Below are 26,584 nucleotides of genomic sequence, written 5' to 3' on the forward strand. Positions count from 1 at the left end.
CTGGGACACCGACCCCACAGGATGGGCAGAGTCTGCAGACAGCCCTGACGTCCAGAAGGAAGAACTGCAGTCAAGGAGGAAAAGATTTGAGGGTTATTAAAAAGAAAATAAAACAAACAGCCTTATTTTGCAATTCTCTATCTCTTGTTACTGAGTTATTGCCTAAAACGAGTTAATCTTTCCCTTCTGGAGACAAGGTTTTCATATCTAAATTACTTTTGCGATTTCCCAATTAAGCTAACTTCTGAATGGTGCCTCTAATTAGCCAGGGCGATACATCAAGCAGATAACATTAAAATCCGAGATCGCAGGGTTCAAGGGGAGGGGCAAAGTCCCTGTGGAGCTGGCAGCTGCCCCTGAGGATGAGGACGGCAGCCTGCCTCTCCTCTCGGCCTCCCTGTCCACGTGACGGCCTTCTCTCTTCCGGTCTGTGTCCAGGCATCTGGCTTCCTGTTGAAACTGGAATTTTGGGCCAGACTCCTGGGTTTTTATGTGTCAGACCCGGCACTTGCCTCCGTGCACCAAGGGAAGAGCGGCGGGGGGGGGGGGGGGGGGGCAGGGGAAGCTTTATGGGCGTGAACACCGTGTGGGAGGAGGCCAAGGAAGCCCTTCGGTCCATTTTTAGGGTACGGACATGAGCATGAGGTTTAAGTAGCGGCAGATTCCGGGCAGGGGGTGAGAAGCTTACGTCAGTCAGGGCAGGGCCTGGTCGATCACTGCTGAGCAATTGTTTTTGCCGTCATCGCGCGTGGGGTGCAATTGGGTCCTGGCAAAGGACTGCAGCAGAGCCACCTGTCCTGCGCGGGCTCTCCTGCTTCTTTGCTTGGGACAGTTTTCATCTCTCACATTCAGATATCATCCATCGGTCCGTCCTTCCTGGATTCGCCGGAAAGAATGACCCCGATAGGAAGGACACAGAGAGAGGCTGAGAGGAGACGCCGGGCGTTCATCTTGCTTTTAGCTAAGTCACGGGCCCGAGGAAGGAGCCGGTGCTGTTCAGCAGTTTCTAAGTACCTGTTCCGCGATGGGGACATCGGTCATTGAATTGGGTCTACTCTGCTCCAGCCTGGCTCCATCTTCCCTCTACCGTCAGCCGGTAAAGACCGTTTCCAAGTGACGTCACGTCCAGAGGCGCTAGGGACGAGGACTCAGAACCCATCGTCGTCCCGAGGGACTCCGTTCCACCACCACGGTCACTCAGGAAAAAAACTTCAACGCAGACAGGGAGGTGGCAAGCCCTGGGTTTCTCTTTGCAACCGAGTTCTGGAAGTTTCTTCTGCAGCCCCTTCGTCTTGCCAAGTCTGTGGTTACCTTTGGACAGTGCTGAGATGGAAGCAGATTCGATTGTTCTGAGGACAGAGATGCCGTGGCCCTTAGCTCCTACGAGGCTTTGGAGAAGTGGCTGGTGTTTGAGCTACGCTGGTGGCAGGCTGGGGGTGGGGGGGGGGGGGAGATGGGAAGCATAAGCTAAAATGAGCCCCTGATTAGAATATCTGGGCCCCAGGGCACAAAAATCCGTATGGTTCTCTTTATGGTCACAATTCCCTAGTTAGAGCCAACGTGCCGTCTTCCTGTTTTCCCCTCGCAGATCCCGCACGGAGACTCAGAGGGCCGGATCCGAACCCTGGAGACCCACGCACGTGGCCCTGCCGCGGCCCTCGCTTACTTGCAACGTGAGCCTCACGAGATGCAGAGGTGGAAGGGACAGGGGGAGCTGACCCCGCCAAGATGGATTCTGTGCCTGGGAGCCCGGTCACTTATCAGAACGGATAGAACTCACAACTGGAATTCAGCCTGCAGATTTGCACCTGTTATCAAAGGTCTCCAGGCACGGGCCATTAGGGACATGACTGAAGCCTTTACCCGGGAGATAGACAGATTATCACTCGCGTGGCCTTCCGCGTAGTTTCCTAATGGAGCTCGCTAGAAGTCTGGCCTCCAGAGATAACAGAGCGGTTCTGCCCAGCCAGCCTGTGAATCAGCGGTGCCACCACGTTCTGCCTGGCGGCCGAGCTGCCCCTCCGCGGTCTGGCAGAGCCGCGTCAGAGGGCACAGAGGGGTTTCCAGGAAAGGAAGAGGGGAGAGGGCAAGGATGGGCAAGTGGACATTCACGGCACTAGCCACGGATAGACAATGCTCGTTGTCCGTTCACGACGGGATAGACAGAGAGGAAGAAATGGTGTTCCTCCTCCTGAGAAGCTCTGGGAGTCCAACAGCTGGATGCCCACTAACTGGAGACCAAGAAAGAAAGGAGGATGTTCTTAGGAGAGGAACACAGAGGCACAATGCCTATGCGCATCTGATCATATAAGCGAGTATTTATCAAGCTGGGCGCCTGTGGCTCAGGCCTGTCATCGGGAGGCTGAGATCTGACGATCATGGCTCAAATCCAGCCCGGGCAGGAAGGTCTGTGAGACTCTTACCTTCAATTAATGACCAGAAAACTGGAAGTGGCGCTGTGACTCAAAATGGTAGAGTGCTGGCCTTGAGTGGAAAAAGCTCAGGGACAGTGCCCAGGCCCTGAGTTTGAGCCCCGTGACCGAACAAAAAAAAAAAAGATGTTTATCAAAATGAACTCCAGGAAATGGAAATCAGAGGTTTTGTATTTTTTCCTTTGTTGCTGTTTTGGTTTTCTTTTTGTCTTGTTTGTTCATTTACCTGTCTTTGGGAGGGTAAGAGGAGGCACAGAAATGGGAGGACGAAGGGTGAACAAACGTAGCCGTGGTACTAACTGGACACTACGCTGAAAACGAACTGTACAACTTAGGGATGGAGATGGGAGGGACAAACCGGGAGACAGCGAGGGAAGGGTGGCATTGTCCAAGAAGAAACGTGCTCTACCTGATGTATGTCACTGTAACCCATCTGTCTATCACCTTGATAATAACACTTTAAAAGAGAGAGAGAGAGAGAGAAGGTAAGTATGGGGGTCCACATGTGTGTGTATAGAGATCACACTGCAGTGTGGACACCCCTATTAGATATTACAAGTCTGAAGTTTCTGGCCATCCAAAAACTGCTATACACATGCACATACACGCATGCACACACACACACACACACACACACACACTTATTGTGCCAGTACTAGGGCAAAATAAATTTTGTAGGACATTTTTAGTGCCCAGCAGGCATGTGTGATAATGCGACAAGTCAGAGGGGCCCGGGTGTGCGTTAGGATTTCAGCCCCAGCAGGGACAGGACGGTTATCATCTGGGCACAGCCGCCATCCCACGCCACGCGATTCCATCTGAGAGCCCTCTGTCTTCTCCGTCCCCATGACTGGCTACCATCCATCTCCTCTTATCGCGTATTTCCCACATGCCCCTGGAACATCTGGCCCTTGGTAATGGTAGAAAATCAATAGGCAGGAATTCGTTGTTGTTTTGTTAGTCAAACACCAACAGTTGACCAGATGACAGGCAGACGAGTGAATTCAACTACCTGTCACTTTCTCTAAAAGACCACTGTGAATTAATTGGCTTGGAAACAGGCATTGAACCAAGAGCTGGGGGAAGAGGCCATGTAAACTCATCCATCCTGAGTCTTTTGTCCTCTCAAACCAAAGAGAGTCGCTATCATCTGATAGCAGGAGAAGGAAGATGGATGGTGGTGGTGGTGGTGTGAGAGAATATGAAGGACCCGCGGAGTGAGCTCCACTGGCAACCCCAGCAGGAGCTCAGAGATGAAGGTCGCGTGCTTGCTGCTCTTGGGGTTCGCGCTGAGGTTTGGGGCCACCGCGGTGAGGCTGGGAGAAGGCAGCTTTTGCTCTAAGAGCCAGGTGGCCTTCGGAGACGCGTGCTATGAGTTTGTGCGGCTTGGACACACGTTCCGCGGGGCCCAGGGCTGGTGTGAAGGGCGGGGCGGCCATCTGGTCTTCATTCCAGACGAAGGCACCCAGCGGTTCCTTCAGACACACATCTCCCAGGACAGAGAATGGTGGATTGGACTCACAGGAACCTCAGCACCCAATGGGACCTCAGCAGGTAGGTGCTGAATAGCTAGCTGTGTTTTACTGGAGGCTTCCAATACAAATCGTCACCATCACTTTTTTTTACCCAGGTAATTCCTGGAGCAAACTAATACTCCAAAGTCTCGCGGTAAAGATACCCTTACCCCTTAAAGGGTATAGAGATACCCTTCTCCTTAGTCATTTGTGCATCACATAAAAGAATTCACACGCAGTATATATCATGGAAGATAGCAACGCCCATTTGCAAGCATCCTTTTGTGTTTGAGGTGAGGTGGGGTGGGCTAGAGGTTGAAGCCAGGCTCTGGTGCCTGCTAGGCAAGTCCCCACTGAAGGACATATCCAGGCCCACGTCCACACAATTACTAGCGGCAGCTCCTTCAGTTCTAGCTAGCTTAGCACTGGGCACTATCCTCAATGCGTTGTGACTGTTACCTTGTTGATCCTTATAATAACCAGTGACAAATCATCATCGTTGTCCTCATGAGTAAACAATCTCAGAAAATAATGACCTAGCTATTTTCAAAGTGTGTCCACATATCTTTCTGGTTCTTCGTGAGATTAGAGCAGGTCGGGAAGACAAATGTGGGGGCGCATGTCTAGAACCCAGCTGCTCAACAGGAGGAGGTAGAAGAATTGCGAATTTAAGACCAGTCCTGGCAAAGCGAGGGAGCTCCTATCTCAAAGGCAAAATAAACATTTTAAATGGTTGAGGGCATACCTTAAGTGGTAGGGCATTTACCCAGCAAGAGTGAGGCTCTGAATTCAATCTCCAGTACCGGGAAAGAAGAAAGGGAGGGAGGAAGGAAGGGAGGGAGGGAGGGGGAGGAGGGAGGAAGGGGAAGGAGGGAGAGAGGGAGGGAAGGAAGGAAAAGAAGGGAGAACAGAAAGAAGGAAGGAAGGAAGGAAGAAAAGAAAGAAGGGAAGGAGGAAGGAAAGAAGGAAGGCAAAACAAGGGAAGGGAAGGGAGGGAGGGAGGGAGGGAGGAAGGAAGGGAAGGAGGAAGGAAGGAAGGAAGGAAGGAAGGAAGGAAGGAAGGAAGGAAGGGAAGGGAAGGGAGATCTAGTGCTTTGTACAGCTCACATGATCTCATTTTAATTCTCCTAAAACTCTCCCTTCCCCTCCCCTCTGCCAGGGCTTCCTTCCTGACCCAGCAGCCAGGTGAATCTTTCTCTCCTGTGCTCCCGTGAGACCCTGGTGCTCCCCACAAGAGCACTCTGGCATGGTGGAGAGGTTCAGGTGTCTAGACGATGAGTCCTTTGAGACAGGAAAGCACATTCGAGAGTGGGCAAAGATACATTTGCACTAAATCTTTCCCCTCACCCAGGAAGTAGGCATGGCTACTCTTGGTTCCTGGGTAAGACACGAAGAGGAATTGAGCTGCCCCGTCATCCTAGGCCTGACTTCGCCTGCCCGCTCGCCCTGCTGCTCAGGGCTCTCTTTGCTCCTGTAGACGGGGCTGGGTTCTTGGAGATGGGTATCTTGGTCCATGCTCAGAGCCCCACCAGGGTCTGCCAAGGGAGATGGAAGTGTTTGAAATACATAAGGAACTCACAGCCAAGGGATTCGAATTCTTAAGACACCTTTCCACCAGACACGTGTTGAGCCGTTTCTTGACTTGGGGCTCTGTGTGCATTGAACATCCTTTCAGATATAGCAAAAGCAGCTGTGCCTGTTTAAAAAGTAGCTCCCAAGAGATGCTGGGAGCTATTACTGAAAACAGTGCAGCTTTAACTAGGCCCCTGAAAGATTTAGATTTAAGAAGGGCCAAAACCCAGTGAGCAACACAATAGCATTTACGTAAGTAGATTTCAGGCACTTAAATGCTAGGATATGGCTCGGAGTCAGCCTAGAATGATTTACAAGAAACCCAATAATGGGAGCAGCCCAGAAGTTAAGAGGTTTGCACTTTGCACTCTTTCATGTGATTTGACATTTACAGTAGCTGCATGCATTTTCTTGTTTTGTTTTGTTTTGTTTTTTGGCCAGTCCTGGGCCTTGGACTCAGGGCCTGAGCACCATCCCTGGCTTCTTCCCGCTCAAGGCTAGCACTCTGCCACTTGAGCCACAGCGCCCCTTCTGGCCGTTTTCCATATATATGTGGTACTGGGGAATCGAACCCAGGGCCTCATGTATACGAGGCAAGCACTCTTGCCACTAGGCCATATTCCCAGCCCGCTGCATGCATTTTCTAGTCAAATTAAACAGTTACGTTCTGATTACATCCCCTTAGGATTGAACTCGGAGCCTTTCCAATACTAAGAAAATGTTTGTCACTTGAGTCATGACCCCCCCGCCCAAGTACTTGTTTTTTATTTTGTTTTGGAGACTGGATCTTGTAAGCTACCTTTGTTTTTTTTCTGATCTTGAACTTGAGATCATCCTGCAGCCAAAAGTCTTATGGGTTTTCCTGCCCAGACTAGCTTTGAACCACAATCCTCAAATCTCAGCCTCCTGAATAGCTAGCATTACAGGCATGAGCCACCAGTGTCCAAATTTAAATTCCTTTTTTTTTTTTTTTGTCAGTCATAGGGCTTGAACTCAGGACCTGGGCATTGTCCCTAGGCTCTTTTGCACAAGGATAGCGCTCGGCCACTTTCAGCCACAGTGCCACTTCCAGTTTTCTGGTGCTTAATTGGAGATAAAAGTATCACAGAAGGCTGGTGATGTGGCTTAGTGGTAAGGTGCTTGCCTTGCACGCATGAAGCCCTGGGTTCGATTCCTCAGCACCACATACACAGAAAAAGCCAGAAGTGGTGCTGTGGCTCAAGTGATAGAGTGCTAGCCTTAAGCAACAGAAGCTCAGGGACAGTGCCCAGGCCCTGAGTTCAAGTCCCAGGACTGGTTAAAAAAAAAGTATCGGGCTGGGGATATAGCCTAGCGGCAAGAGTGCCTGCCTCGGATACATGAGGCCCTAGGTTCGATTCCCCAGCACCACATATACAGAAAACGGCCAGAAGCGGCGCTGTGGCTCAAGTGGCAGAGTGCTAGCCTTGAGCGGGAAGAAGCCAGGGACAGTGCTCAGGCCCTGAGTCCAAGGCCCAGGACTGGCAAAAAAAAAAAAAAAAAAAGTATCATAGACTTTCTTGGCGGGGCTGGCTTTGAACGGTGATTCTCAAATCTCAGCCTCCTGTACAGCTAGGATGACAGGCGTGAGTCACGGGTGCCTGGCTCAGCTTTAAATATTGACATGAAAGCTCTGCAGCAATGTTTCCAAGGCTCTGAAGCCAAGTGAGTGTATTCTACCTGAACGCAGGCCCACCCAATCCCACCTGAGGAGGGACCCTGGGTAGGGATGGTCTGGGAGTGTCCCCACCACCCTCGGCCGCTCAGACCATGGCGGGCCCGCGCCGGAGGTGCCATGGACTCATTGGGCCGCCCGGTATTTGCCCTTCAATCCGGAGTCGATCCTTGTGTCTGAGCGTATGAGAACGGGGGAGCAGGGCGGAGCTGAACGGGGGCCCGTCCCCATCCCCCGCCCCCAACAAGGTGGCTAAGAGAGGAATCCTGGCGGTTCCGTTGCCCTCTCAGGGGCCGGGACCTGGCTGGACACCTCAAACGTGAGCTACAGCCACTGGCAAGGCAGCCCCGCGGCCCCTGCGCCCCACAGCTGCGGCTACATCGCGAGGGGCCCCTCCGCCGAGTGGGCAGTGTCGGAGGACTGCACCCAAGCCTTCGCCTTCATCTGCCAGTTTGGTGAGCCAGCCTGTTGGGGGGCCCCTCCCTTGCCCCCCCCCCGTAACTCCAGTCTTGTGACTTTTTCTACCTCCTTGTACTTGGCTTCCTGTCTACAGCTTCCCAGCCCCTCTCCCTTGTCCTTGTGCCCCCCCCCCAGTCCTGACCCCTGTGACCTCTGCACTTTCCCAGTGCTGTGAACCCACTAACGAGTCTCCTTTGCCGCAGGGGTGGGCCAGAGCCTGGCCTGTGAGGGCCTCAACGCCACCTTGCACTGTGGCTCAGGGAAGGTCATCTGGATGCAGGATGCCTTCTACGGACGGCAGACCCCCCATTACTGCACCCGGGGCGCCCAGGGGCCCTCAGACCTGGAGGAGGAATGTGGCTGGGCCAGTGTCAAGGAGGAAGTGGCAGGTAAGCCCTAGAGCTCTGTATTGAGATGGGGTTCTGGAAAGCTCCATTGCTCTGTATTGAGACAAGGGTTCTGGAAGGTCCTATTGCTCTACAGACAGGACTCTGGCCTCTCCACTGTAGGAAAACTAGCCAGACTCCACCGAGAGCACCGAGCAGGAAACCAGGGGCTGATCTACTACCTACGTCCAACCCAGCCCGTCAGGCAGAGGGGTCTCTGCCTCTCCCCTTCCCGAGTGCAAGGAACAGCTTTGCCTATTTAAAAAAAAACGTGAAAAGCTTCACACATAGTGGTAAGATGTTTAAAGAAATTGCCATGAACTCCCAGAGAGCCACTCCTACCTTTGTTAGATTGCCACACTATATGACACTTGTTCCAGACTCTCAGGAAAAAAACAAACATGAGTGTAATATTAAAATGTTCCTACCATTAAAAGGTTTCCCTGCGGGTCCTGTTTCTGCCACCAATTCAGCGCTTATTAATTGCTCACCTGGCTCTCCATCCGGCCTTCTAACCCTCGTGCAGCGTTGTTTATAGAAAGGCTACCACCGTCTTGCACGCGTCACTCCGTGATGCCGTTCCCTTTCGTTCTTCCGAGCGTTGACTTGCAGGCGTGTGGTTTGTCTGAATGCGTGCTATGCTAGTTAGCTCCGTCTATCTTTCGTGGAACGTGCCGCGGTGCGCCCACCCCCGGTGGAGAGGTGGGTGGGTGCGGCTGGTCCTTGCTGTCGTGCGTCGTGCTGGAGCTCACCTCTCCTATGACGCCCTTAGCCCTGTGGGAGAGTTTCTCTAGCGCTTTGCTTTCCTGGATCAGATGAGCTCTGCTCCGGGGCTGTGTGACACCTTTCAGGGATTACTAGGGATCCTTGAGCCCTCGGGGGGGGGGGGGGTGACGTCCTCTGAGACTTCACCAGCCAGGACACAGGGGAGCCCCTCCCGCGGGCTGCAGGGCGTGCGCGTCCCGTCCGCAGGGACCCAGAGGGGCGGCCTATCTGCCGCCGTGCAGCTCCGGAGGACCCGGGAGCCTTGGGCCTGGGTTCCCACAAGGGCCCCTCAGAATTCCCCCTCCGAGGCTCCGCTGCTACCCAGAGATCCTTGGAAGATCCGGAACGCCCCCTTGCTCCCCTCTCCTCCATGCTGTCTTCGCTCCCCTCGGGGCAGGCACAGGGAGACAAAATGCTCGACTAGCTCACTGGTCCTCAGCAGCTCTCCTTGGGGGTCCCAGGAGGAAGGGCCTCAGGCGGACAGTCAGACGGACGGACGGATGGACGAGCCTCCTTCACTATGGCACAATAGCGCTGGGCAGGCCGTCTTCAAAAAGGCTCATCTGTATGTTTTAGAAACGGGGGGCCACACCCAAGGGGCACATTAGAGAAAATGCCTGCACCCTGTTGGGAAGGGTCAGCAGAGAAGACCTGGGAGGACTCTGGGATCCGTCTGTATCTGGATCGTGCACTCCTCCAGCAGGCCAATAAACGTTTATTGAGCACTGACGTGGTGCCAGGTACTGACCTGGTCCCTGGACGTTGGCTGAATCAGTCTGTTTTTCAAAGGGCTCAAAGTCCCAGGAGGAGGAGATGGATGAGTCTGTACAGGCAGCCACCTGACAGTAGTGAAGGAAAGCAGAACGTACCATGTATCTACTTGCACAAAACATACTTCGTACCTGCATTATGCCAGGTTCTGTTCTCAGCCCTGGCAGGCACAGTAGCGAATAAAAGCTTCTACTCTTTGGGGATGGGGGGTAGATGAAGAGTGCTAGGGATGGATGTACTCAGTAGGAGTACCCCACGCAGGCTGAGGGGTAACCCACTGGGTGGCATTAGAATTCATGCCGAGGGCTGGGGCGTGTAGGTCAGTGGTAGATTACATGCCTGGCATGTAGTCCTGGGTCCAGTCCTAGCAACACACACACACACACACACACACACACACACACACACACGCACACACACACGCACACACAATTCAAAGAACCAATTCTTAGTGAGATACTGTGGCTTATGCCTGTAGTACTAGCTACTCAGAAGAATGACGGTTGGAGGCCAGCCTGGGCAACAAGGTTAATGAGATCCCTTCTCAACCAATAAGCTCTGATGGGGGAATAAATAAGAGAATCACGACCCAGGCTGGCTCAGGCAAAAACAGGAGAAGAGACCCTCCCTGAAAAATAATGAAAGCAAAAGGGATGGGAGCTTAAGTCAAGTGGTCGAGTATCTACCTAGTAAGTGCCTGGTCACTCCCATGCCACTGTGCCTGCCTATCCCCCCTTCCAGACTCTTCCACGGGAAGCAGGAGGGAGGGGCACCAGATGACCATGGAGCTCCTCCATGTCAGCACCCAGCACCCCAGGTGGACACAGGATTCCTCATGTGGCCTGCTCTTGCTATTTCTCGGGGGGTGGATTTCTACTTAGGCCGTCTGACGGGGTGCCAGCCACCCCATGGTTCTCAGAAGAGGGTCTTGGGCTAGCAGCGGGGGCAGCACAATCCCGGACCTCACCCAGACCTGCTAAGTCAGAATCCCTGTGAGCAGGGCCTGGAACGCGACGGGGCTGGTGTGCAGCTCTCGGGGGGAGCTGGCTAAAGTCTGACAGCGAGGGGGCCAGATGGGAAGCTTCTAAAAGGGCGGGAATCTCAGCCCTTAGCCCGGGGCCTGGTCTTCAGCAGATGCCATGGGGTAATTGTTGGGCAGATGGTGGGTGAAGGCATGAATGAGGAGGAACCGCTGTGGGGCTCTACTAAGGGCCTGTCCTTGTGTTGTTTGCTCTCGCTTCTACCGGTGACACGGGGGCTTCCCAGACCAGTGCCAAGGGCTACAGGTGTGCCAGGTGGCTGCAGATAGGACCTACTTTGGAGAGCTATGCCCCACTCAGGGAAGCTACCTGTGGGTGCAGTACCGGTGCCAGGAAGGTGAGTCTCCTATTTCTATTGTTTTCCTGGCTTCCCCTGAGGGGTGGGGGGTGGGGGAGGTGGAGACAGGGGCCACCCATCTGGGCCAGTGCTGAGGGGTTTCCTCCCTGCCTCTCCTATGGGACCCAGCTTTTGGGGGCGGCGGGGTAAAGCATGTGTAGGTCCTCTTGCGGAAGTGAACTCATAATCTAAGTGTCAAACCAAACCAAAATAATAATAATAATAATAAAAATGACCCCAGGATTCCTCACATCTTATCTCGTGGGAAAGCCGGACATTGGCGGCTCACGCCTGCAATGCTAGCTGCCCAGGAGGCGGAGATCTGAGGATCCTGGTTTGAAGCCAGCCGGGGCAGGAAAGTCCACAGGACTCCTTCCTCTTCCAATTAATCACCAAAAAGCTACAGGGGAGGGTGTGGCTCTCGCGGCAGAGCGCCAGCCTTAAAAAACAAAACAAAACAAAAAACCAAGAGAGAGTGCAAGGCCTTGAGTTCAAACCCCAGTACCAACACCAATCAAATGAACAGAATAACTCAGTAATTAAAATTCCTCACATAAAAGAGACTGGCGAGGGGGAGAGCAGAGAGCAGGTTTTGAGCGGAGAGCGAGGCGAAGCTTTGCGCCACGACGACACGGGCGCGTCTCATTGGACCTGCAGGCCTGCAGCTGGTGCTGCCCCACGAGAGCTTCGTGTATGACAACGTCACCCTCTCTCTGACGTGGCTCCTCTCTCCCTACGCTGGAAACCTGTCCTGCATGCTTAGCATGGGCGATGGGTACACGTTGGATCCCTACTATCCTCCAAGGTGAGAGGAATCGGTGAGCCTCGAGCCAGGTTGGCCTCATAACACCCAATGCCTAGTGACTCCGAAGAGCGGTTATTTCACATGGTTCTTGGGAGGGCTGGGTGGCTTCCCGTGTTTGGGCTGACTGTGCCTCCAGCCAGAGAAGGCCTGGGACCCTCGGATGTCCATGGCCCGGGATAATGCACACCCCACACGGCTGGCCTCAGTTCGTTCCCAGGGGGGCAGAAAGGTCCCTAGCAGGGACCGTGAACTGCGATGAACCGTGTCTGGCTTTGTGTGTGCGTGTGTGTCTAGGTGGATAGGTCAGTGCTCCCCCCTCCCCCCAGAGTACAGAGCACAGCACCCTCAAGCCCAATGCGCACACTCTGTGGCCTTCACCTGTGCTCTGAGAGCCTGAGCTTTAATCCCAACCGTCTTGGTTTGCATCACCAGTAGATACTGGCACGACTCCTCTTGCATTGCCCCACCCGAGTGACCTACTTCCACCCGCTCTAGAGATGAGTGAGACCTCGCAGCTACCCACAGAGCTGCTCCGGCCGTCCTGTGAGCATGGAGAAGGACCTGTCTGGTGCTTTCTTAGTCACACGGGCACCTCAGCACGGATCTTAGAGTACACAGAAGCCACAGAACATCCCTGAGCTCTTCTGGCCCAGGTGTACAGACTCCTCCTTTTGCTGAACGCCTCACTAGTCTAAGAGGTAGAGGTTTAGTAGCTGGATCCCCACGCCCATCACAGATGGGAAGCGGCCTGATGGAAAAGGCAGGGACTTCTGCTGGGGAAGTGGCCTTCTCGCTTGGGATTCTCCACGCCTAGCGCCCACTTGCTGTTTTGTCCCTCTGTGCTGGACGCTCCTCAGCCCGAGACTGTACTACGGGCCTCAAGGAACCGGTTGCACCGGGTCGCTGAGCGCCATCTACTGGCAGATGGGGGAGCTGGCATTGCTCTTCTGTCCTTTGGAGCCCTCTCTGTCCACAGAGGCCCCCCCAGAGGGCCGGACTTGTTAGGAAACCCATTGGGAGACCTGAACCAATGGGTAGAGAGGACTCTAGCACTGAGGTTGGGGTCGAGGGCAGGTTTATTACTATTATTATTATTGGAGTTGAGGCAGGATTTACACTCTGGCATCCAGCAGCTCTCAAACCTCCAGATACAGAAAGCCCTTGGGGAGAGGACATTACCTTGGGCGAGACAGCCCTCTCTCCTGGGGCGATGTCAGGAGACGGGCATCCCCGTGGGCCCTGGCTGATGTGTGCTCGGGTGCGAAGGGTGGAGGCTGGGCCAGGATCTACAGCATCCACTGCAGAGGAGAAAAGAAGAACCTTGAAGCCCGGGACCTGCACCATGAATGCTGTTGATATCACGGGTGGTGTCGCTCGGACTCATTGGATAATTTTAAAGAGCATACGAAACCATAAAGAAAGAAGCGGCTGGCGGACTTGATCCTAAAAAGGGGCAACGCTTACAATCTTAGGAATGTTAGAGGGAAGTGTTTAATCCTTTCCTTTCAATGGGCAAGGTGGCTTACAACGCCTCGCTACCCTACAGAACCCGTGGTGTTTGTCTTTAGGACACGGAAGACCATTTCTTAGCTGCTGCGTCCTCTCAGTCCTACAGCAGCCCAGCCACGGTTGGGTGTGCCTGCATTTTGTGCTCCAGGGGCCCCAGGCCCGGACAGTGCTGTGGAGATGCTGGCTTTTGCAGGTGGTTGGTGGGGCCACCACACATCAGGTTTCCAGTTCTGCTCTTTCTGCCCTGCCTGAGCCATCAGATGGCCTGGATGGCCACTGGGAGGTGACGTCACAGAACGGCGCAGATCCTGCTGTTCTTCATATTTGGATGTTAGTCACAGAGACCAGAAATATGAACCTATTTTCTTGTCTTTCCAAAGAAAACTTACGGCCCCTTAAAGGCAAATACAGCAGCAATATGTATGTGTGTATGACAGTCTGGAACTACTTTTTTTCCATTTTTTTTATTGAAATCCACAACCTATGTACTAAAAAGTACAGGCTGAGGATGTAGCTCAGTAATAGAACCCTTACCTGGCCCGCACAAAGCCCTAGGTTTGCTTTCCAGTACTGTAAACAATAACTAAAACAACATAACACAAAACAAACCAACCCTCAAACAGCTCGTCACTTTTCCACAATGCACACATGCAAGTAACCAGCACCAAGGTTAAGGAGGAGCATGACCAGCCTCCTCAGAGCTTCCCGTGTGTACAACAGGGTGGCCAGAGAGGGGTGAGAGTTGAGCTGCGTGAACCCCTCTTTTCATCTTTGCAGGTGTGTATGTGTGATTGTGCGCGTAATGTCTGTGTGTCCCCAGTGACAATAACATTTCTGTGGCTGGCAGTGTGTCCAGTAGTGTGATCCACCAGTTCACATCTCCGGGAGAATTCACTGTGTTTGTTGAGTGCACTACGAGCGAGTGGCACGTGACAGCTCAGAAGCAAGTGACCCTCCGAGACAAGACGGGAAGGCTGAGCGTCACTGGTTGTGCTGGCCTGTTTCAGTCTGGAGCCAGCCCCGTCTGCCAGGCTGTCTTTGGGGATCCTCTGTGGCTTCAGGTGGAGCTTGATCGCGGTGAGTGTGTGGAATTGAGAAGGCCAAGGCGAATGGCAGCAATCTGATGTCTTCTGAGTCCATTTGGCCATCTCTCAGGGCTTCATAAAGAAGAACAACAATCCCTTACTGAGTTGGACGCTTAGCTATCACTTATTCGTATATTTAGCACTTAGGTGTAGCATTCACTGTTCTAGGTGTTTTGCCTACAGTAGACCATGCTAGATAATCTGTTAGCAATATCTCCATGTTATTGACGAAAAAATGGAGGTACAGAAGGTTGAGAAACTTGCCAAAGGCACAAGTCTAGTCAACCAGCGATAACTTCCGGCCTTCTCCGGGGCCCTTTGTGAATGTCCATAGCGCTGCCTCAGGAACTGAACTTCCAAACAACTCCCTACTGGGGGAGTTTGAATAGGGTGAGTCCACCTCAGCACCTTGGCACAATCACACTGCCTCCGGTCAGGGCTAATATCCAGCTCTTCACACAGGTACAGCCACGCCAGCCGTGATGGCTAGGGTCCGTTCTCATTGGCCATGGTGTCTTTCTGATTGGTCACAGAGGCCATTCTGACTGGTCAGTGTGTCCATTCTGATTGGTCAGTGTGTCCATTCCGATTGGTCATGGCATCCACTCTGATTGGCCATGACATCTTTTCTAGGCTTTTTAAAAAAATATAATTCATTCTGATTGGCTAGTGTCCAGGCAGATTCCTCAGAGCGTTTATCCTAATTGGTCAGTATGTAGTTTCAGATACTCTTTTACATAAAACAATTTCTCTCAATAGAGATCTTCTTGGCAAAGACCCATCTTTATCCAGGGCAGCATTGTTCTAAGAGGTACAGGTCTAGTTTGGGATCTGGACCAGAACCTGCTGAAATAAGTGGCCCAGCTCAATGCCATGGAAATGAGGACTTGGTCTGGAACCATCTGGAACCTCACTCTAGCAGTCACTTAATGGAGCCCTAATGGGTTTTGACATAGCACTCACGAGACTCCTTTTCTTTCTTGTTGACTCCTTGTACTTATTGACGGGACTCCTTGCACTTATGGCTGATAAGTGCAGTTGGAGAAACCCTCATGTTTATTCAGTTTGCAAATATCATTAAGAACCAACTCTTCGCCTCGTTGTGAGAGGCAACAGTAAGGGTGAAAGTTAGGGCTACTGCTTACACTTCCGCCTCCTCCATCGCTTTATCATCACCATGGAAACAAGAACTACACTCGCTTGGGTTGTACTGAGAAGTATCTAAGTTGTTATTGGAAAATCTGGTTTTCTGAGGCAACCACAATAGCGAGCACCCCGTGAGGACGACCATGTGCTATCCAGGGAGCCCCCAGGCTGAGTTCTCGGGTTGTCAGGTTCCAGGCGGTCCCCGGCGAGGCTGGAAGGGAATGCCTCCATTGCTCCTGCTGCAAACAAGGCTGGAGGCTTATTCTCCTGCATGAACCCCAGCCCGCCCCAGAGATGCTGTCTTTATAGCTTCCTCCCCTGAGGAGAGCCCCATCAACAAAATGTTCCACTGTTTTTGTTACAACTTCTAGGTTCATGTGCACAGTATAAATTAGAATATGTAAATAAACAGAGAGGATTCCAAAAGGAAAAATATAAATCACCAACTCAGGACTCAACATAATCTCTGTGAACATCTGAGGAGAGTTATATTGCTTCCATATGTCTTATTTTATTTTTTTTTGCCAGACCTGGGTCTTGAACTCAGGGCCTGAGCACTGTCCCTGGCTTCTTTTTGCTCAAGGATAGCACTCTGCCACTTGGGCCACAGCGCCACGTGCAGCTTTTTTCCGTGTATGTGGTGCTGAGGAATCGAACCCAGGGCTTTGTGCGTGCTAGGCGAGCGCTCCACCGCTCAGCCGCCTTCCCAGCCCGCCATATGTCTCTTTAAGGTTTTCTTTCCTTATTTATTTTTTTGTGTGTGTCAGTCCTGGGGCTTGAACTCAGCCACTCACATTGTCGCTTAGCTTTTCTACTCAAGGCCGGTCTTCTACCACTTAGTCCACACCTCTTCTCCTGGCTTTTTGCTAGTTAACTGGAGCTAAGGGTCTCTTGGATTTGTCTGCCTGGGCAGGCCTGGAACGAGGATCATCAGATCTCAGCCTCCTGGGTAGCTAAGATGACAAGTGCGAGCCACCAGAGCCCGGCTCCGACCTATGTCTTTAAATATGTGTACGTATTTATACCCAGAATCTGAAAGTGGAACTTGGGCCTCAGTTATCCCAGTGCAATTGCCTGCATACTTGGTAACAACCTTTTATATATATATATAATTTTCACCCCATCTAGGAACCGAGGTGACTTATACTGCACTTTGGGGTAATGTGACTCTGGCTGAGTCAACCACCCAGAAGGGCTCCATGCCCCACCACCTGACGCTGAGCAGAGAAACCCAGGCGCTGATGGGCCCTGGGCTGCACCTGCTGGAGGTCCGGGCCGTCAGCCACAGCACCACCTCCGCACCTTCTGGAAACGTCACCGTGCGCCTCGTGGAGCTGCTGTCGGGGCTGCAGGCCTCCTGGGCCTCTGATCGCATGCAGCTGGGCCAGGACTTAGTGATCAATGTCTCAGTGGCCCGCGGCACTCCGCAGGAGCTCACCTTGGAGGTGGTGGGACTCGATGTAGACTTTTCCCGGAAGGACCAACGTGCCGGAGAGCTCCCTGGGACTTACCAGGTGGCGCTTCCTGTCGCAGGTATCTGGGACTGACTGCCGGTGCCCCTTCTACCTCGGCCTTCTTCCCTTTCTGACCCAGTGCTGGGCAGTACTGCAGTGTGGCTCATGGACTCCCAGGCCTTGCTCGGTGCTCCTGCCGGGGTCTCCCCTTCCTCTGTGTGTGGAGGCGGCCCCGGCCCTCACGGGCCTGCAGCTGCAGGCTTCTCCACGTGAGGGTCCAGAGCTTAGCAAACAGGAAAACGTACTCGATACAGACCTTAGAATCGGGACGTTGCTTTCAACCACGGATGGGCAAATCATTCGGCGAGAGGAGTTTAAACGTTACTGAAAACCTCTATTGTCCCATGACGTGTTCCTTGGCTCATTCTCGGGTGATTATGGAGTTCTCCCGTGAAGGCCAATAGATCTGGGCCACCGCAGAGGAAATGGGAGCTGGAGGGAGGGACGAGGGGCTAGAATGGACCACACACCCTTCGCGGTACCAGTTCTGAGCTGGCTGGCTTGGCCTCACGGCCCAGCGGACGTGGGAAGCGGCCTCCTGTGCGAGGCCTGTGGGCTGGGCCACAGCTCCCAGGACAGGGCAGAACCTCCCTGTCAAGTGGCCACATCTGTCCACAGCTGCCTCTCCTGGTCTCTCCCTATTCTCTCTGCTGAATCTCCTCGTTCTCTCTGACCTCCCACCCCCCCCCCCCCGGCTCACATCCGACTTATGGAAAAGTCTGCCCCATTCTTGGCTCCTTCCACCTCCACCGCTTCTCCCGCCCGGCAGTCAGGAGCCTGTCCTCAGAGAAGGCGTGCCGTGCTCTGGAAGAAAGGGTCCCCTCGGAAGGCCTCTCCAGGCCGGGAGCAGGAGGAAGTCCTCCAGCTGCCACTCCTCCCCCACACGCGTGGATTTGCTGCCCTCTCCAAACACACACCCTCCAAACCTCTCACCCTCCCTCCACGCTTGCAATCCTTTAGAATGTTCTTCCTTTGGACTCGCATCCTGGGGTTTGAGGATAGAACCGGAGAACAAGAAATCGCCAGCACAGAAGACCCTCCTTCTGCCCTCTCCTTCTGCCTCGGTACCTCACGGAGAACAGGACAGTAGGCCTGGTCCCTGCCAAGCAACGGAGGGCCACTCGTGCAGTTGGAGCACACTGTTCCCTCCACTCTAATCTAACGAACGAGCATCTACCTACTCACCTTTGAAATGCAGCTCTATTCCTGCTCCATGCCAGGCACCATGTCCTTCTCTCCTGAGGTGGAAGTGACCCCAGCTTGTACCCACGATGTCCCCATGCCAGTCCTGACAGGGCGTGGCACTTACTGTTTATATCTACTAGATGTTATGGCTCCTGAGTGCAGGGACCGTGTCCCTTCATCTCCACATCCCAGAGACTCAGACACACTCCATAAATGCTGGGAGGGTCAGAGACTCAGCTCGCGGTCCTCAGTTTATAGGAAGAACCCTCACAGGGAAGGAGTAGACTCAACGTAGCTTAAATGGTCAACAATCGCACTGCCACTCTCACCCTTCTCCTTTCCGCCTTGCAGGTACCTTTCTGGTCACCGTGTTGGTGCGGAACACCTTCTCAAACGTGAGCTTGGAGATGGGGAACGTCACTGTCACAGGCAAGGTGTTTCTGTTACGGGGAGTCCCGTGTATGGGGGTAGCTGAGGGTCTCGGGAGCGGCCCTTCCCACAGGCCTCTGAAGACAGTCTCCTGCTCCGCACGGCCCCAATTCCCTTTAAAGAGGCAGTGATCAAAGACGTTAGGCGTTTCCACAGGAGCATCAGGGGGTCATGGGACATGCTCCTCCGCGGGAACGGTTCCGCCACGGAAACGGACGTGTGCTAAAGTCGGGGTTCCTCCCTCTGCCCCTCCTCACACGGCAGCAGATTGCAGAGGCCCACGGCCGGGCCTGTCTGACCCAACCCTAGGTCTCCTCCGCGGCGGCTGACGCCGAGTGCTAGCCACACCAGGCGACGGGTGAAGCACACTTCAGAGTGATTAGGAGAGGGCGTTTCAGAGGGGATTAAGGTGGGGGGGGGTCCTGCCCCGAGCGCGAGGGGACGCCATCCCACGGGCTGGGCTCCCAAGTAGCATGAAAGAGGAAAACCCTCACCGCCAGGCCTTCTCTTTCTCGGCTTCCTGGCCACCATGAGGTAAGTGGCTCTGTTCTACCCGGCCCTCTGCCGCGATGGACTGAAACCACTGCCACAGAATAAATCTTGCCTCCCTTCAAGATTTTCTCCCAGGTATTTGGCTGTGACGAGACGACGGGAAGTCTGACAAACACAATTTGTTTCGGTAGTTATGTCGTCTTTAACTACCGAGGAGGTGCCTCGGTCCCAATACAGACACGGCATCTTTGCTTTTGCCCTGTTTTCCAATGTCTGGATTTTTAATCAGCTCTCCTGAACCATTTACCAACAAAGGCTGCTGCCCTGAGGGTGCGTTCAGCACAACTCCCTGACTCTGCCTTTTCTTTCTTTCTTGAGATGGGTCTCTCTCTCTCTCTCTCTCTCTCTCTCTCTCTCTCTCTCTCTCTCTCTCTCTCTCTCTCTAAATTGCTGTATTGTACAAGCTGGTCTCAGACTTGTGGACTCAAGCGATCTTCCTGCCTAAGGATTGTATGTACCTAGACGACTCTGCCTTTTGACAACCTTTCCACTAAGCTGACTGTTCACTTCTATCTTGTTCACAGCCACGTCCAGTGTGCAAGAACCATCTGGAATGAATTCTGGGGAAGAAAAGGTAAGCCTCTTTTTCTTTTAGACTTCACAAGAAAAAGATGTCTAAGCACTTGGTTTTAGTTTTCAGACTTTTTTCTGGTGCCAACTAACTGGAACACTAAGGCTCTTCAAGGCTTCTTCCATTTGAAAAGAGGTGTAAAAGGGTTGAAATGAAACAGAAATATATTCTCCAACCACAATAGAATTATGTCACAAATCACTAGTAAGCCATCTAGGTAATATAGATATCACTTGAACATCTTAGAAATTAAATACTCTACTTTTATTAATTAAAAAACCGAATGGGTCAGGTGCCTACAGCTCACATCTATAATCCTAGATACTTAAGAAGCTGAGATTTGAGGATCCCAGTTCAGAGACATCCCTGGAAGACAAATTTTCGAGACTCTTATTTGCAATAAACGGGAAAAAAGCTGGAACTGGAGGCTAGACTCAAATGGTAGAGCACACCAGACCCAAATGAAAAAAATCAAGTGAGAGCATGAGGGGCGGCCCGCCTTCAGTCTCTAGTACGGGCACAAACAAACAAACAAACAAATTAAAACTCCACACAAATGGTCCCAAAAGGAAATAATCAGGCTGGGTGCTAGTGGCTCACACCTATCATCCTAGCTACTCAGGAGGCTGAGATCTAAGGATCTCACTCAGTTCATAGCCAGCACAGGAGGCAGAAAATCTCATGAAACTCTTACCTCCAATTGATTACCAAAAAGCTGGAAGTGGAGCTGTGGCTCAAGTGACACAAGACTTGAGGGAAAAAGCCACATGAGAGCATGAGAGTTCAAGTCTTGGTGCTGGCATGTGCACACGTGTACACACACACACACACACACACACACACACAATCATTAAAAAAATTGGAAAATGTTCCCAACAATCTATTCAAATTGTGGGATGTAGCCAAAGCAGTTATGAGGTGGATATTTATAGCTTTTCCCGCTTATATTAGAAAACAAGCCCATTTTTAAGGTTGATAGAAAGATGGAGCGCTCAGCTCCTTGCTGTTGGCATTGTTCTTGCAGCCCCTTATTCAGTAACAGTGACTTCTCTTGCATTTACAGTGCTGAAGTGTTGATATTAGGGACCAGGGATGCAATGGTTGGACAAACGGATGTGCATGGGCTCAGTTTGTAAAGCGCCGACGATTGAAAGCAAGAGGCACTGAGTTCAAGCCCTAGTCTTGGGGTTTAGAAAAACAGATATGATCCTCGTCTTCATGGAGCTCATTGAATGAGATAAACAAATTAGAAGACTTAAGAAGTTTAAAACGGTGGCACATGTCCCTCAAGGCCCACTAAGGTGCAGTGGTGGCAACTATTGGGGGGGGGGTCTAGAGAATGGGGATGGACAAGTCCTCTCTGGAAGGAACGCGAAGAGAAGACAGTCTGCGGAGTCAGAGCCTTCTAGGTGGGTAGGCTGAGAAGGCCTGGAGGCTAGTAAAGGTCTGAAGCCAGAGCGGATGGAGCGCAGGGGAAGGGACACTAGGAGATACCCAGGGTGGGTGGAGGCCAAGGCAAGGAGTTTGCTTTTTATTCTTGAGCTTTGGGAGGCCACTGGAGGCTGAGTTTCACTGTAGCCTGCACAGTGAAACTGTACAGGCTGAGCCCTCTAGGTTTGAGCAAGAGGCCTCACAGCCCGAGTTGTTAAACAGGTCCCACCAGAATTGATTCCCAGAGCAGGCTGTGTGCCTCTCCCTAGAACCCACATGCCCTCTCCTCCTCCTCCAATTGTTCTGGGAGCTCCCCCCCCTCCCCCACCCGGCTCCTCGACTTGTGTGCAAAGGCAACAGCTCTTCATTCCCCTTTTCACCGAGGCCACAGCAACCCCTGGAAACAGATGCTATCCGGTCCCTGGAAGAACAGAAGCAAAACTGGCCGTGGCCTCTGGCTGAGACAGGCCTCCTAAGGCCGGCGGGGTTTTTTCTTCTCCTTCTTTTATGGTACTGGTCTCTAGCATGTTAAGTCAGAATTCTACCACTTAAGCCCCACCCCCAGTATTTGCATTTAATTTTTTTAAGTTTATGATTAGGGGTGGGTGTCCTGGAGTTTGCGGTCAAGGCCTTGTGCTTGCTGGGCAGGCCCACTGCCCCTTGTACCATCCTCCCAGGTCTTTTCACTCGGGTTATTGTTATTACTATTTTTAGATAGGCTTTTGCTTTCTGCCTAGGTGTATACCTGGACCATAGTCCTCCTAGTGTAGTCTTCCGAGCCTAGCTGAGATGACAGGTATGTGGGATCACACCCAGATTCTTCCCACTGAGATGGAGTCTCATACGTTTCTCTACCTGGGCTGGCCTAGAAGCACAGCTCTCCCAACCTCGGCCTCCCAGCTAGTTTAGGATGACAGGCACACACCACGACGCCCAGCTATGGACTGAGGAAGGGCCCGGTGAACTCTCTGCCTGACCTGACCTCAAACCAGGATCCTCCCATTTGCTGGACTCCTAAGTAGCTAGGATGACAGGCACGCTCCATCACAACTTATCTTTGAGACAGTCTCAAAAACTTTGCCTTGGCTGGTCATGCACTCATGAACTTCTGGCCTCTGCCTTCCAAATACTTGGATTGACAAACATATACCACAAAGCATGGCCCCAGGCCTACATTCTGCCTTTCTTTCCAGTCTACTGGTCTCGTGGGATTTCCTGTACGATGGCACAGTCATTGCTCTGAGTTCTAACTGTCCGTGTATATGCCCAGCTTTCCTAACTTCAGGGCAAGGACTGGTCCTTGCTCCTGCATCTCCAGGTATCAGTGCAGGTCTCTCCCAACACGAAGTCTGTGCACTGAAGGCGTGATGGGTCCCGAGCCCACACTGAGAACAGGCCTACTTACCGAGTGATTGTGAACACTGCACCTGGTGCCTCATGAAGGCAGCCAGGTGGATTAGCCAGGGTCTTCCCCGGCTCCATGTCTCCTACCGTAGCTACTCTGGGCACACAGTGCTCTCAGGCGGTGGATGGGTTGGCTACAGCACGTCGAGGCTGAGTCATTGATGGGGAGAGGCCTCACCAGCGCCCCGCTTCTTCTGCAGGGACGCAGAGCGGATTTGGAGGTATATGTCAAGCCTGGTCTGTACGTGGACCCGTTCACCACAGTCACGTTGGGCTGGCCCGCTGGTGACGAGGACGTCCGCTTCCGCTGGTCCTGCGGTAGGTGGTATGAGTTCTTGGGCGGTCCTTTCCAGGAAATGGCAGAGGGCATCAGCCTCTGTTATCATTTTTTCTTTGTCTTCACGTGTGCATCACTTACGCCTGGTTGTAAGTTACACGGAAATGGAAGCTAGGAAGCGATGGCACGTACGGAGAGGAATGGCCCCGGAGGCAGGGGGCATGGGGATGTACTTTCTTATTAGCATGCACTGACAATCCCAAACACGGTCAGTGGTGAAATACTCCTCCCCTTTCCTCTCTGGGCTGCGCCCTTCCCCTCTCCCTTTAAAAAGGCAAAGGTCAGCTATCTTTTGGCAAACCAAGAGGGTAGCACAGGCATTTAGAAACGAGTGACCTCCTTTTCATAGGGTTATAGTCTAGAAGCATATGCATTGTCTTAGAAATAAAAGGAATATCATTCACACGGGACCTGTTGCTCTGTTAACATTTTTTCCATTGGACAACAAATCCTGCACAGTTCAATGTTACATGTCTTCTTGTCTGCCTTGACTTTCATAATGAATAGATTCACAATAGGCTGTGATCCAGCTAACCTACGGTCATTTATTCACCAGGATTGGTTTTATTTTTTCTTACTTATTTTTCACCAGGATTGTTGTTTTGGACATTTAGGTTATTTCCAACGGTTTGCTCTTTTGCACGCAGGATTGCCCTTTGTTCAATCTGTTAACGTCTGTGCTTGCTTTCGTAACGAAATTTCTGAAAACGGAGTCACCGGCTCAAATGTCAGACATGAGCTCACGGCTTTTGATACCGCATGGAGTGCAGAGTGTAGGCAACTGAACAGAGCCTAGCCTGGGGGGGGGGGGTGTATTTTGCGACGGATGAGCATGTGGGAGGGATGGAGGGTGAAGAATGGATGGGTAGACGTCAGTCAGGGGAGTTGAACTGATGGAGCTGTCACCAAAAGCAGAGGAGACAGCAGCCTGCCACTGGAGAGGCGGCTCCAGGGGCTGACACACCCCAGAGGGACTTAGCCTCCTCTGTGCAGGAGGACAGCTGCACCAAAGACGAGGCTCCTCTTCTGAAAATCTCAAGCCAGGAGGCAGCCGTGTGTGCCGTGGGTAACAGGGTCCCCCAAAATGCCGGGCTCGGGTCGCCTCCCCTGGCACGGGGGGGGGGGGGGGTCAGGCTCTACTCTACTCTAATCGCTCCCTTTCTCACCCTCTCCCCTGGTCACCCGACCCACAGGTAAGGCCAGAGTGGAGTGGGGGGGCTCAGGAAAGACCTCAGGTGCACGCGGCCGTACGAGATCGCTTTACCTCCCTCCTTACCCGTGAAGAAAGCCAGGCATACGCGGATCTCGGAGACGCTTCGAGAGCAAATCTGATTTAATAAGGGAGTGGCTAACAGTTGATATAGTAGGGGTGACGAGAAAAGGGGTGATCGACCAAGAGCTGGTGATAGGCTGGCGAGCTTGTCATAGGACCCCCTCATGAGCTAACGTCACTTGCATAGCACCACCCCATGGGCAAAGCCCGCGAAGATGGGGGGCACATGGGCTGGCGAGAAGGTTTGGGGGCTGGTGGCAAAGCCAGTTCTTCTGGTTCCGGACCCAGAGAATTGTGGCCTGCTTCCGCATTCCCCCAGGGCTGGGGGAAGGGCGGCGTCTCGCAGCGCTCTCCAATGCCCTTCCCCCTCAAGGCCAAAGCTGAACCCCAACGGGGGACAGCTGCACCAAAGACGAGGCTCCTCTTCCGCAAATCTCAAGCCAGAAGGCAGCCGTGTGTGCCATGGGTAACAGGGTCCCCCCCACATCCCCCCCGCCCAGGGCACTGCTGGGATCAGTGGAGCAACTGTGTTGAGAGGCAGCGGCTCGGCACAGCCCAGAGGGAACTGGCGATCCCGCCATCCTGCCTGCCACCGCCCGGGTCGGCCGTCACCTTGCGCCTGGCCATTCTAAGGGGCCAGGAGTTCGAGAAGGAGACGGAGCATTGCCTCTACGTGTCTGCCCCCCTGGAGCTCGAGCCCCGAGTCAGGTGAGGCACGGAGGCACGCTCACGCAGCAGCCCAGGCTTACGAAGGGCCCACCGGGGATGTCCTGACTTAGGGCAAGCCGTGCGGGGCTGGGCAAGCCCGCCGGTCGCTGTTCTCATGGGGTTACCATCTGAGGATCAGCCACGCTTGCTTTACACAAAGGAGCAGAAGGAGAGAGCGCACGTATGACGCTTTCCTTGATTAGGAGTCATAGAGGGCACCCCATCGGAGCCGGGGGTGAGCAGAGATAGAGAGGGGAACAGGAGGAACTAACATAGCCAGGAAAAGGATAACTGGAGAGGGCACAGATGGGGCGGGCGGGAGGGAGGCAAGAGGATGGCAGACGAGAAAGAGGCCAGTTTCCTCTGGTATAGAAGAGGAGCGCGGTGTAGGAAGGAGTCAAAGGAGGAGGCAGGTCTCCAGGACATGCCAGACTTGAGGTCTTCCTCTAAAAGTGGCAGAGAGAAGCCATCTGGAAGTCCCGAGCAGGACGTGGTCCCGTCTGGCTTCCAAACACTCGGCTCGCAGGGTAGAGAACGGGCAGGGCGGCCTCGGGAGATTCCCCGGGCACTTTAGGAGTCTAGGTAAGCAGAGCTCCGGGCAGCGGGCCTGGTGGCTGGGTCCCTGCGGGAAGCAGATGGCTTCCTCTCACGAGGACTCGACCACAGAGGGATGAGCGTCCCCTGACAGCGTAGCAGGGCTAAGGGGCAACCAAGGGGGCCACACAGGACCGTCCCAGGGGAAGCCATTGCTCCGAGGACCGCAGAGGTGGGGACAGAGGGGGGGACTGGAAGTTCCTGCCAGCTAAGCTGTGGCCTTGGATAGAAGGGCATGGCCTCTGCAGCCCTTCAGGAAAAGGAGAGGGAAGGTGGAGCAGCGGTAAATCCTCCTCCTCTCTACCTACTCCCACGGGCCCTCCACCAGTGCCCCCCACCGCCTAGGGCGTGGCGCTGCGGAAGCACCGACTATAGAGGTTGATCTTGGAGGACTCAGCCACAAAGCGCCGGGGAATGATCTGGAAGACCAGTAGAGTCCGCTGAGTCTCCTTGTACCGGGGCGGATGGTGAGAAGCGACGCAGGAAGACGGGAAAGCTTAGAGAGTTAACCCAAACAGTCCCAAGGGACGGAGTGCATGTGGGAGATGCCGGGGTGGCCTCTTGAGGGTCCAGAAGGGAGCAGGGCAGTGTAGAGAAGGCCCGGGACGGGGAGCCATCACGCGAGTCCAGGCTCCGTGGACGCGCTTAGGAGCTGGGTCACGAGGGACAAATCACATAAACTCAGTGCTCAGGGACTTCTGCTGTGTCCCTCTCAGGGCTCTGGTGAGCACGGGGGGGGGGGGTGGGTGTTGATCTCTGTGGGTGTCATTTGTGTCTGGCATGCTCCCCACGAAACACCAGCTTCATTTACTATAATTAGAACTAAAAAGATGCACAGAAGTTTTTTTTGGGGGGGGAGGGGGTTGCCTCCTCAGTTTGCCAGTGAGGAAACTGAGGCTCAGCCTCTGAGTGACTTATACAGGGTGACCATTCCGAAGTAGCCGGGTGGAGATTTGAACCTAAGGACTTGTCTCAGCCCCCCGAACGTCCCACGGTAGCACCCGGGGAATGAGTGGCGTGGGAGTTTTGTCAGGTCACGGGTCTGTCCGCCCCCCCGTAGGAGCAGGGCTGG

The 26,584-nt window shown here is 53.3% G+C and overlaps 1 protein-coding gene and 1 non-coding gene across 2 annotated transcripts in view; one reads left to right on the forward strand and one right to left on the reverse strand.

Annotated features, from left to right (window-relative positions):
• The first annotated feature begins 1,024 nt into the window (after positions 1 to 1,024).
• The window catches only part of Pkd1l2 (polycystin 1 like 2), a 66,994-nt gene continuing 41,434 nt past the window's right edge, over positions 1,025 to 26,584 (forward strand). The window contains exons 1-13 of the mRNA XM_048354727.1: positions 1,025 to 1,096; positions 1,589 to 1,695; positions 3,676 to 3,986; positions 7,502 to 7,666; positions 7,874 to 8,059; positions 10,859 to 10,969; positions 11,627 to 11,774; positions 14,131 to 14,360; positions 16,643 to 17,047; positions 18,565 to 18,642; positions 19,719 to 19,768; positions 22,801 to 22,918; positions 24,711 to 24,918. Of these exons, the coding sequence (XP_048210684.1) occupies positions 1,025 to 1,096; positions 1,589 to 1,695; positions 3,676 to 3,986; positions 7,502 to 7,666; positions 7,874 to 8,059; positions 10,859 to 10,969; positions 11,627 to 11,774; positions 14,131 to 14,360; positions 16,643 to 17,047; positions 18,565 to 18,642; positions 19,719 to 19,768; positions 22,801 to 22,918; positions 24,711 to 24,918 (2,189 nt within the window). The remainder of the gene's footprint in view (positions 1,097 to 1,588; positions 1,696 to 3,675; positions 3,987 to 7,501; positions 7,667 to 7,873; positions 8,060 to 10,858; positions 10,970 to 11,626; positions 11,775 to 14,130; positions 14,361 to 16,642; positions 17,048 to 18,564; positions 18,643 to 19,718; positions 19,769 to 22,800; positions 22,919 to 24,710; positions 24,919 to 26,584) is intronic.
• Positions 18,007 to 18,144, reverse strand: LOC125358942. Its single transcript, XR_007212456.1, has one exon. It is a non-coding gene; the product is annotated as a small nucleolar RNA SNORA57 (small nucleolar RNA).

Source organism: Perognathus longimembris, chromosome 10 (assembly GCF_023159225.1).
Source record: "Perognathus longimembris pacificus isolate PPM17 chromosome 10, ASM2315922v1, whole genome shotgun sequence".
Lineage (NCBI taxonomy): Eukaryota > Metazoa > Chordata > Mammalia > Rodentia > Heteromyidae > Perognathus > Perognathus longimembris.